The sequence below is a fragment of the Notothenia rossii genome (assembly GCF_949606895.1).
Source record: "Notothenia rossii genome assembly, chromosome: 4".
In the NCBI taxonomy this organism is placed as follows: domain Eukaryota; kingdom Metazoa; phylum Chordata; class Actinopteri; order Perciformes; family Nototheniidae; genus Notothenia; species Notothenia rossii.
Window position 1 is genome coordinate 29,926,317 of NC_136902.1, and position 12,271 is coordinate 29,938,587.

A 12,271-nucleotide genomic window follows, 5' to 3' on the forward strand; every position below is an offset into this window, starting at 1 on the left:
ACTTCTGGGCGGGACCCCAGGTAGTGGGTCAGCAGTTGTTGATTCCATCTGTTTCTTCTGTGCGCGTGTGTGTGTGTTTGTGTGTGTGTGTTTCTGTCCCTCTGCCCTCAGGCAGTCCCCAAATCAATGATTCGGAGTCATGACAGAGGTCTCTTTGACAGGACACATACTCATTCCCCCTAAACATCTTCAACACACACAAACATCCTATCATGTATCTTTAACAGAAGTTAATTGTTCTTGTCGCTTAATGGCTTCTGTGAACTTCCTTTCACCTTGAAGTCAACTTACTAGGAATGAATACATTTGATTGATAAGCTCAAAAGGACCTTTATCTCGTTTACTGCTGGGTGACCCAAGTCTCAAGGCCTGCAGGATGTGCATCATTAACTACAAGACTTTAACTGCATTATATCTGAAAATGTATCTGGGAATTCCCCTGTTAATTGCAAAAACCGTGGATGATTAACAGAGAGACCCTAACACTCTCCTGATATTCTGGGAACTGCAAAGCAGATGTCAAAGGTCATTTGTATTATGTCTAACCACAGATAGCCAAAAAACCACCCTTTTGATTACACATAAAAGTGGAAGAAAAGACTATTGCGCTATATATAAAAGAGGAAAAATGTACTTTGTCCCTTCAAATTTAACACACACGAATATATATAAGGTGACGTTAAAATAAATATATCACAACTCCTAAACCATCTAAATCTACTTCCAGCATGGATAAATGTTCATAAAATACATCCATTGTTTGTTCTATATGCTTCTTGAAATCCTAAAAAACACATTGTTTTTCTAGAACAGAATACAAATCGCCTGAAAATGGTACAAACAAGTGGCAATATGTTTGACGAAGGGGTTGCGCTGGGCTATATCATGCAACCGAAAGTGAAACTTAAGCTCGCTCCATATTCCCGCGAGAGTGCGGAAAACTTAAATTAATACACTAGAACATTAACATTTCTCGCTTCTTCTGTGAAATGTTGACATGCTTTAATGGTCAAAAATGTGCTGCAGCATCTCTTTCACTCTCCCTCTGAAAGGAGAGTCCAGTCTGCTCTGATTGGTTAGCTGGCTGGCACTGTTATGATTGATCAACCGCTTAAAGATGTCCCTCCACCTTAGCCTATAGAAGCGTGATTGTTAAATAATGATTTCATTATGTTATGGGACTAACTAAAGGCGTCCAATGGAGACGTTTCAGGCAGGGAAGTTATTACACATTTGTATGATCGAAATCATCTAGCACTAAAGTGATTCTGGAAATGGTTCTCAAATATGCTTTGTGGTGTGATCTTCTCAAGGTGTGCACAAGCTGTGAGGACAATGCAGGAACCATAGGCTTTTGCGTCGAGTGCGGGGAATGGCTGTGTAAGACCTGCGTGGAAGCTCACCAGAGGGTTAAAATTACCAAGGACCACAAAATCCACACCAAGGAGGACGCTGACGCTGCTTCCGGTAAGAAGGCCGAACCTGAAGGGGCCGACGTATGTTCGATGGAGCTTAAACTGCCGAAGCCCAAATAAGACTTTGCCTAGTAGAAACACAGTGAATATGGTAATGCAGAAAGACTGTTGCCATAGTAACGGTGCTGCAGACTCTGGTTGCTTGGATGGTACCTTCAGCTCTGGGGGCGGGCTATACTCCGTGAAGCTCTGACCAGAGACTTCTAAAGCTTTCTCTCTGTGTTTGAAAACCTAAGCTATCATTTATTTCTGTCTTTTGTTTTTTCTCTGGTTACTTTAATTAAATATCCTCTTTGTAGAGTGTTGCAGTGTTGACATATTTTGACTGATTTGACAAAAGGCAATTGGATTTTGGAATTTTGCAGGATAATTAAATCTTGGGCAAACAAAAGTTCAGGATAACAGTTGAGAAAGAAGGAACCAGAAGTGGTAAATTGCTAACTCCTTTACAGGTTTTTAGCACTCATTCCGGTCTCTGTAAGTTAGCATCAATGGCGTCTCCTGTGTCTCTATAGAGTCTGTTGGTGCAGGGCAGAGGCCTGTTTTCTGTCCCATCCACAAGCAGGAGCCCCTGAAGCTTTTCTGTGAGACCTGTGACACGTTGACCTGTCGGGACTGCCAGCTGCTGGAGCACAAAGAGCACAGGTAACCTAATATTTTTCATCCAAACAATGCCCTGCTGAGCGACTGCCACTCTGCTTTGGTATGATATGGTATTTTTGGGCTAATAGAGTGGCGCATGGGTTCCCTCGACAAAAAAGCAATGGGATTTCTCCATAGAATTTTGGAAAATAGCTCGAAATAAGGTCTGTGGAAAACAAACCCGTTTGATAAATGCACGTTTTGTTCAGCCGGATAATATCAACATGTCTACCCTACTTTTTTAATTTTCGAATCATAAATCGAATCGCCAGAAGCCAAATGCTAACGTTATGCTATAAACTAACTACAGCCGAGTACAGCAGGGTCGCACGACTTCAACATCGCGCCAACTCAAGATCGATATTCAAAAATACATCTTCCAAATTGTACAAGTTGAAGCATTTGTTTTAACAGTTTGCAAGCAGAACAGGGCAAACAAACTTAGCCTGTGTCTTTACGTGTTCGGTGTAATGACGTACAACGGCACCCCATTTTTAGTGCCTGCTAGAGAGGTGGTACTAGCCTGGGGAGAAAAAAGTACCAATTTCGATTGGCTGGGCGAATTGCAAACCATGCCCCTAAAACTCTGAAAAGTTTTGTGAAGCCGCCATTGTGTTTGCTGGCATTAGCATTATTAGCATTAGCCCCGCGCACCAACAGAGAGAGAATAACTTATGGCAACTCAAAAAAAAACTTGGGAGCGGTGGAGTGATAGGGAGGAGTCGGCGTTCTGACGATTTACTCTGATGGCTTCAGTAGAAGCTGCTGGGAGTCCCAGCAGCTTCTACTGAAGCCAGTCCCCAACTCCGGGGACTTCCGGCCGGGGACTTTGGGTGGCAGTATACGCCGTGAAGTGGTTTGCAGCCTGCCAGTAAACCCAAAGCAGAAGAAGAAAAGGTTGACGTCAGCGGCTTCATTTGCGTAATCTTCCCTCAGGGAACTTATTCCAGTGTGAACGAGATCTGTACTTAGCTCCATGGGGGTACTAAGTGCTGGGCACTAAGTACTGAGCACTAAGTACGGCAAAGTACTTGGTGTGAAAGCGGCTATTGAGTTCATCGAAAGGTGTTGGCAACTAGAAGTCGACTAATACCTTCTACCCTCAGGTACCAGTTCCTCGAGGAGGCTTTTCAGAACCAGAAATGCTTGATCGAGTCCAGCATGGCCAAACTACAGGAAAAGAAGAGTTACGTGCATTATTCGGTCTCCCAGGTGCAAAACAGGTGCGTGTTTTTCATCACCAGTTTCCTATCCAGTGCTGCCCGTTGACATCATTACTACATGTCAATACCCATTGCAATGGGCTAACACATGCATTTTTTTTTCAAGGTTAAAGGAGGCGGGTGAAACGCAGAAGAAGGTGGAGCACGAGATCAAAATCGCAGTATTTACTCTTATAAACGAGATCAACAAGAAGGGAAAGTCCTTGCTGCAACAGTTGGATGTAAGCTGGTTTTATTACTTAATTTTTGTTTAGAGTTGCATAAGGTATTTTAGAAACATTTTAGAAAGAAAAGTAGACCTAATGATTTGTATTTTATTTTCTAAACAGTAGTGTTTGTAAGCTATAAGAGTCCTAATCTTAGTAAAACTACACCCCATATAGAAGGAAAAAAAAGTATTAAAAAAAGCTTCTTTATGTCTTGAATCTGGCTTAGAGGAATCTATCCAGACATATGATGAAATACAATAATCATAGACGCATTTTGCAGTCTATTTGCATATTAGAAACAGAGTTGGCGACACTAAAACTGCAATATAATGTTTGTGTAGCAATAATACGTATGACATATATTTTTTACATGTCTCCAGTACCGATAAAAAGACCAATAACGTTGGAGCTTAACGGTACCATGGTCATTAATAATTCAGCCCCGGGGCCCGTTTCATACCGGGGCTCGGTACCCATCGCTATTCTCAAGTTTTTATTTATTATATATGTTGAAAATATCTTGATATTTATATGCCTTCTGTTAAGGTAAATATGTCAGATATTTATTTAGATTAGACATAGAGACCTCTAGCTCAGGCTTACTTCTCTTTAACAGATTTGATATGACTTGTTCCCCTCTTCGATCTTAACTCAGTTTGATCATTGAATCTGGTTTCTTATATGTTGTGTACGTGACTACTTCCCCATTTGCTGTATACTACTATCCACTGCTGTTATAAACCAATATCCCCACAGGGATCATTCCATTTTAGTCTAATAAAATGGAATTGTCTTATCCCTCTATATGCATATGCTAACTTCTTTTTAATGGCTTCCAACATTCATCTATCTTGGGTGTTCAGGCTCTTTCAGTAGCAGATCCCTAACCAAAATGATCTCCCTCTCCTGTCCCTCTGTCTAGAGTGTCACCAAAGAGCGCAATATGAGGCTCGTGTCTCAGCAAAAGGACACCACGCAGCTGGCCCAACAGATCCACCATGTGCTCAGCTTCTGCCAATGGGCCATCAGCACTGGCAGCAGCACGGCGCTGCTCTACAGCAAGAGGCTGGTATGTTTCTGTTGGGAAAATACTGAATGTAATCTTCCAATATCAGAGTAGCACATTATAACAAAGGCCCTGATATTGAAGCTCAAGCCCGTGACGAGTGATATTTTTCTAACGTTCAGCAGGTTGAGAGGCTAACGCTGACAGTGTGCTCCCAACATGACTGTGCTGTGCCCATGCTGTACATGAGAATAATTATACTAGTTGAGGTGAATTCTAGTTAAATTGGACATTTGAGTTGTGTCTGCTTCTTATGTAATTTGTAGCCTAGCCTCATAATTTCAGGCTTTAAAAGCAATAAAACATTAGGCACGGTTGTAGCTGGTATACTGCTGTTGTCCTACATGTACTTCATATCTGTTTTCAAAAGCAGTCTTAAGAGCATGCAATTTTGTCTGGAGTATACTATACCCTACCATTCAATGGAGGCTACTGCCACATGGATTTGACCCATTACCACAAGACAGTGAGCAAATTGAATGTTGAGATAACTTTAATTTGGAGAACTGCTTCCAGAGAGCATCTTGACAAATGTTGCTTGTTGCTACAATACTGCCAAGCTCAGTAACCCAAACCCTTATTCTTTGTGTGTTTTCTGTGTGTGTCTTTGTGTATGTAGATGCTCTACCAGCTTCGCCAGCAATACAAGGCTCGACTGGAGCCAGTGCCACAGGCAAATGGAGTTGTGCGCTTCTTCTGTGACCCCACCTTCTGGGCCAAAAATGTGGTGAATCTTGGTGAGTGATGCATATTATTTTCATTATCACATTTGTATCACAGGAAAGATAATTTGTCATTGGAATGTCTCTCATACAATATTTTCTGGTCTTGCATCCTTCTTATTTTTACCTTATACTCCTGTATAAGTAATTAAGTAAAGGAATATTTCACACCGGTCTTGGGCATGTGCACCTTTTTAAAATAATGCTTACTATTATCCCTCTTCTCATTATTGTAGGTAATTTGGTAATCGAGAAGCAAGCCCAATCCGTGCAGCCGCCCGGTGTGATGGTAGGGGGACCGCCAATTTCCCCGGGCCATGGTCACCACGGCAAACACCCGCAAACACAGATCAACCTGGCCCAGCTCCGGATGCAGCACATGCAGGCGGCCTACGTGCAGCAGAAGCAGCAGCAGCAGCACCAACTTCATCAGCAGCAGCAGCAGCAGCAGCAGCAGCAGCAGCAGCAGCAGCAGCAGCAGCAGCAGCAGCAACAACAACAACAACAACAACAACAACAACAACAACACCAACAACAGCAGCAGCAGCAACAACAACAACAACAACAACAACAACAGCAGCAGCAGCAGCAGCAGCACCAGCAGCAGATCCAGCAACAGATGCGCCTCGCCTCCCAAATGTCCCAGCAGCAAGTCAGACCGGTCGGGCCCCCCATGGGTCAGCAGCAGGTAAAAAAGCATTCACCATTCAGGGTATCGCTGTGTATAACCATGAAAAGCTGGGCTCCAATTATCTCTTAAGGTTCTCTTCGGGGAGGGTAGTCCTTTTGTCTGAAGTACCTGAAGTACTCTATTCTCTAAAGTTCCCCCCCTTTGTCTTGAATTCTCTTTTTTATAGGGGCCTCCTTTTTATCTGAAGTTAGCTTTTTTTAATAGGGGCCTCTCTTTTATCAGAAGTTATCTGTTTTTATAGGGTCCTCTCTTTTGTTAGAAGTTATCTGTTTTTATAGGGTCCTCTCTTTTATCTGAAGTTATCTGTTTTTATAGGGTCCTCTCTTTTGTTAGAAGTTATCTGTTTTTATAGGGTCCTCTCTTTTGGTAGAAGTTATCTGTTTTCATAGGGTCCTCTCTTTTGTTGGAAGTTATCTGTTTTTATAGGGGCCTCCCTTTTATCTGAAGTCATCTGTTTTTATAGGGTCCTCTCTTTTGTTAGAAGTTATCTGTTTTTATAGGGTCCTCTCTTTTATCTGAAGTTATCTGTTTTTATAGGGTCCTCTCTTTTGTTAGAAGTTATCTGTTTTTATAGGGTCCTCTCTTTTATCTGAAGTTATCTGTTTTTATTGGGTCCTCTCTTTTGTTAGAAGTTATCTGTTTTTATAGGGTCCTCTCTTTTGGTAGAAGTTATCTGTTTTCATAGGGTTCTCTCTTTTGTTGGAAGTTATCTGTTTTTATAGGGGGCTCCCTTTTATCTGAAGTTATCTGTTTTTATAGGGGCCTCCCTTTTATCTGAAGTCATCTGTTTTTATAGGGGCCTCCCTTTTATCTGAAGTCATCTGTTTTTATAGGGGTCTCCCTTTTGTTAGAAGTTATCTGTTTTAATGGGGGCCTCCCTTTTGTCTGAAGTTATTTTTCCATATGAGTCCCCCTTGTTTTGAAGTTCTCTAATACGGGTTCCTTTTATCTGAAGATCTCTTTTTTGTAAGGGGCCTCCCATTAGTAGGAGGTTCTTTTTTTAAGCCCCTCCCCTTTTCTCTGAAGTTCTGTTTTCCATAAGGTTCCCCCTGTTTTTCTGCAGTTCTGTTTTCATTAAAGGGGACCTATCATGCAAAATGCACTTTTGTACGTCTTTTATACATGAATATGTGTCCCCGGTGTGTCAGGGAACTCACCAAGTGTCAGAAAACACAACACTCTCTCTTTTCCCCCATACCCAAATCTCTAAAAACGGGGCTACAACGGATCTGATACAGACTGATCCAGATTTGAAAATAGTCTGACGTCAGTGACGAGGAGCTCTGCCTATATGGCCAACTCTACACCTATCAGGGGAATGAGAGGTTGCCGCGGCATGGTAGCAGCATGGCAACATGACGCTTGTAACTCGGCCCCCTCCTTTGCAGGGGGGCGTGGTCAACTGCAGCGCATGCAAAGACAGTGGTGGAGGAGAGCAAAATGAGGCATGGCTAAAATGCATGATCTGTTTGGTATTTTGAAAAAAACAACTTATATATATATATACCTTTTTATATAGGTTTGGCCCTACAATATATTATTCAAATATAGCATAATAGGTCTCCTTTAAGGTTCCCCCTGTTTTTCTGCAGTTCTGTTTTCCTTAAGGTTCCCCCTGTTTTTCCGCAGTTCTGTTTTCCATAAGGTTCCTCCTTTTTGTCTGAAGTGTTCTCTATAAAGTTCCCCCATATCTTTAAAGTTCTCTTTTTTTATATCATGATTTCCTATTTAGTATGAAGTTCTCTTTTTTATCAAGGTCCCCCCTTTGTTCTGAAGTTCTCCTCTTTTTACTGAAATATCTATAGGAGATGATGTTGGTGTTTTTTTCCCTGCTTTCTGTTTTGTTTACGATACGCAACACACCATAACAGTGTTTAGATTTTTCAGGTCATTAAGTACAAATGATTGAACTTCTGCCTATTTTTGCAAGCATGCAGTTTCAGATAAAAAATTATAATGCAGAGAATTTGAACTGCATGGAGAGTGAAAGTCATGAGTTCATAACCTTTATTTTATCAGATGATTTGTGGTAATGCATTTGTAAGCAGGAACTTAACATTCTTATCTGTGGTGCGGTAAAGCCAAAGTGCTTTTCAAGATATAAGAGACGGCTGCAAAAAAACATTGCATACTTGCATTGGTTGTGTTGTCACTAAATTAAACTCACAAGGCATCAAGTGGCTGTTGTGAAAATGATTATTAGAACTTTGGTCTTCTCCTTTAACTTATTGCTGTTTGGAAGAAGCCTTGTACCCACCAACGGGGAGACAGTCGCTACATGACATGGCAATACAACACAACAACAAATAGATAACAAAAACAATCATTTTAATAATAAAGTTACTTTTTTTGGTCAAAATGTTGTATTGCGTATGTTAGAGAAATTATCTCAAGCAGGGAACAGGAAGTAAATACTTTCATTTTGCACTGAAATTATACATATCAAATGAATCTATTAACTCTTTTTTATCTTTTTTTATTAAGTCTTTATTTCATAATTTTAGTAAATAAAATAAAAAAGACTCAATGGCCCTCACAAGGAACACATTATGAAATCTTAGACTTAATCCTCACTTAATTTCTCCAATCAACTGTCAAAAGCCTGAAAATATCAGATATATTTTATCTAAGAAAAAAGCAGTCTAATCTAATCCTTTGAGCTGTGACCAGTGAGTATTTGGTATTTCTAAATCATAAATGCAGAATGTTTTCTGTGGATTGAGGAATCTATAAAGCTGCATTCTCATATGTGATTTGCGCTTTGCTCACTGAGGCTGGTTAGGCGCAGAGCCTTGCAGCGAAAACAGCTAGCTAAGTTGTGTTTCTATGGTTACCTTCCCTGGTAGCGTGCGGCTCAACTAACAGCTGCTATCTGATTGGTTACGCGTAAAAAGGTCAGCGGTAAATATGGTCATATTTTGAAATGATTTGAACTTTGAGCGCAGCGCCGGGCGACAATTTCAGCGGTGTGCTTCACCGAGGGCACAACGGCAACCTCATTGCAGAGCCGTTTTGTTGTGTATCACGTGAATGCAGCTTATTATTCATTATGTTTTGTATCTATAATTGCATGACCCTGAAAATGGTTTGCGGTTTGCATAAATTGCCGAGTTTTGTTCATCAAATTATCAGATTTTCACGCAGTTCATGTATATTTATGATTTTCCAACAGCCTCCGAGGCTCATCAGTATGCAGCAACTACCAAGAGGACCTGGGGGTATGAACGGGGGGCCAGGTCCCCCCATGTACTCTTCCCCTCACCACATGCGTCTCCAGGGTCCCCCACAGGGCCGAATGCCTACGGCTCAGCCCAGACTTAACGGACAGCAGTATCCCGCCATGATGCAGCCTCAGCTACAGAGACAGGTCGGTGCACACACACTCTGGGTTCTTTGTATGGAAATAGAAAAACGGTTCTAATTCTTGGTAATTTACAGCATAGTTTGACTCTTTAGATTTAGCATTTCAATGTGTGTCTATTTTTTTTTTTTAAGCAAAAATGTATAGATAATGTGTACAGCAGTAAGAAAGAAATACACAGTTTTTGCAGTGTATAGTTTGTGCACATTTTTCTGAGAATACTAACAGACATTGAGAGGTTTCATTTAGCTTTTATGTGCTTAGTCTGTAGAAATTAAGGGCAGCTAGAAAAGCTACAACAAGCATCTTTTTTTTCTTTTTTTGTGGCTGGGGTTGTGTTTTTTTACTATTTGAGTTTGTGTAGAAAAAGGTGCAACATGAAACCAGTAAATGGTTTGTGCTACTAGCAGTTTTATTTTACTGTAAACATGTCCTACTTGTATTTACACAGATCATTTTATTAAATAAGAATAAGGAATAAATACTAACTTCAGGGACTCTTATCACAGATGTTTGTTTATATTGTGTTTAAATGAAAAGCACTTGACACATTAATTCATCTTGTTCCTGTTATGTGGGTATTTAAACAATTCTTAAATATCTTTATTGGTAAAAGATTTTTATAAATATTGAAGAGTACAGTATCTGTCAGCTGATACTTTTGAAGTAGATTCAAAAGCTGACAATTTGTGAAATTATTAAATGAATATACTTGAAATGAAGGAAGGAAGCACTATTATTTTTAACTCTATCAGGAATAAGGTTTAGAGCTGCCATTCATACAAATACGATTACTTGTACTTTAAAAGGACCATATGATATTAAAACTCAATTGACATACGCCAGGTTACTACCATAGTAAAAACCTAAATTGACTCCATAAAATAAAATATGGAGCGTGGCCTTGCAGCTTCATTTGCAGTATTTTTGTATCCAGACAGACGCAAACGAACTGGTGCATTGACGGGGGGAAACACAAAAAAAGCCTTAACCACACTGTTTGTCTTTTTGGGCCACAATGCATCACCTCAGCAGATATCTCAGCCTAGGCAGAAACCTACGTCGGATGATAGTGTCCTCCTTTTCAGCAAGTCATTTTCCCCTACAGGAAATGAGTGGCTATAACAAATAAAATTATAATACCAGTATATCAAATATGACAGTGTGACTGTTAATGGGGTCACTTGTGGTTATAAACCTGCAGAGAATTATCACCCCAATCCGCAGCTGTTCTATGCTTTACACAGCTTTTAAAGTGAGTTTCAAATGTTTACCATGAGGCTACAACCTAACTCTTTTAGTTCACCACCAGCAAATCATTATTGACTGCAAGAGACACCTGTTTAGATCTAGAAAGGTCTTGAGACTTCCTGTACACCACCTGCTCAGCACCACAACAGCAGACAGACACAGTTAGCAATCAGCTGGTAAAGATAGTGGAGCAGGAGTGGGGAGCCAGTTTGCGGCTGACAATGGGTTCCATTGTGTCAAACCAATATACTGCTGGCCATCCCTCAAAGAACCTGCAACATATAATTTAGCTCCAGGACGTCGTCCCTATAGCATTTTAATAAAGACGAAGACAAAAACTGTTAACCCCAAAAAACATGTCAATGTTGATTAGTTCCTGCTGTGGAAAATGGCTATATCTGCTACCAACTGTTTTTATGTGTCACAAAAACACAGATTCCTCAAATCAAGTCTGAGAGAATGTTGTGTTTATTCTGATTAAAACAAACTGCTGTCCTTTGCAAAAATTGAACATCACTCCACACCAACCATCAAAGGTTTTTAATTCAGGTTTTTTAACAAGCACTTTCATAGAAGGCTGCAACTGTGCTGTGTTCTCCTCCAGTCCTTCTTCGCACTGCCTCCAATGTAATAATACAGATGAATCTGGTTTTTCAGAGAATGTGTACAGTGTGAAAATATATATATATTTACTACTTGCATGTAAGACTAGGTAAGTAAAATATCCAGGATACATCCAGCCCCTTCTTCTTTGTGTGTCCAGATGTCTTTAGAATCTGAGATGAGCCACCAAAGGTTTCGTTTCTTACTACAATCAGGGGTTTGGCATCTTTTTTTCTACTTTGTCATCTGTGTGTCTTGTGCAGCATGTGTCACCCAAATGCATGATCATGCAACCATGTTGTTTGTAAAGCAACATGTTTTATTTAATAAACTCATTGAATGATATGTGCCATTGTTCTTGTCGTCCCATCTTTTTTCTATTTCTGTCTCTTTCTTTGTTCTATCTTCTTCTAATTGTCCTCCATCTTTCTTTCTCTGGTTTTTCTCTGCAGCATTCCAACCCAGGGCATGCGGGCCCTTTCCCAGTGGCATCCCTCCATAACGCAAACCCCACGAGTCCCACCAGTGCCAGTATGGCAGGGGCCCATGCTCACCGCGGCCCCGCCAGCCCCGTAATAGGGCCCCATCGAGCTCATCCCCTCCGTTACCAATCCTGAGAACCTGCCCTGCCTACCCGAGATCCCGCCCATACAGGTGCCAACATTCAGACCATCTATTTGTTGTTTAGGAAGAATCCGTAAAATCTTCTTTTTATTCATCTGCCACTTCTAAATGTATTTTTTACTAAAATAAGAGTTCAATATTGAAGAACTTGTGTGGGAGAACAACTCCCTTTGGAGGGAACTTTAGGATTTTAGCCTTTGCAGAATATTTACATATATATATACATATTTACAAAACCTATATATCACACTACAGGAAAGGGAAAACACAAAAAAGCACAATCGGACCTCTTTAAAGAAATTATCAAATAAAGTATATGCAATATAGAAAAAAAAAGAGTCTAGAACAAAATAAGCAAATGTTAATTTATAGAAAAGTATAAGATGTGTGGTTTACTGTGAAAA

General features: G+C 40.4%; 1 protein-coding gene across 1 annotated transcript in view; it reads left to right on the forward strand.

Annotated features, from left to right (window-relative positions):
• Nucleotides 1-12,271, forward strand: part of trim33 (tripartite motif containing 33) — a 54,323-nt gene that overhangs the window by 34,212 nt on the left and 7,840 nt on the right. Inside the window, 11 exon segments of the mRNA XM_079673646.1 lie at nucleotides 1,314-1,467; nucleotides 1,991-2,120; nucleotides 3,224-3,340; nucleotides 3,447-3,561; nucleotides 4,472-4,618; nucleotides 5,235-5,352; nucleotides 5,574-6,025; nucleotides 9,201-9,395; nucleotides 11,404-11,460; nucleotides 11,696-11,821; nucleotides 11,823-11,897. Coding sequence (XP_079529772.1) covers nucleotides 1,314-1,467; nucleotides 1,991-2,120; nucleotides 3,224-3,340; nucleotides 3,447-3,561; nucleotides 4,472-4,618; nucleotides 5,235-5,352; nucleotides 5,574-6,025; nucleotides 9,201-9,395; nucleotides 11,404-11,460; nucleotides 11,696-11,821; nucleotides 11,823-11,897 — 1,686 coding nt within the window.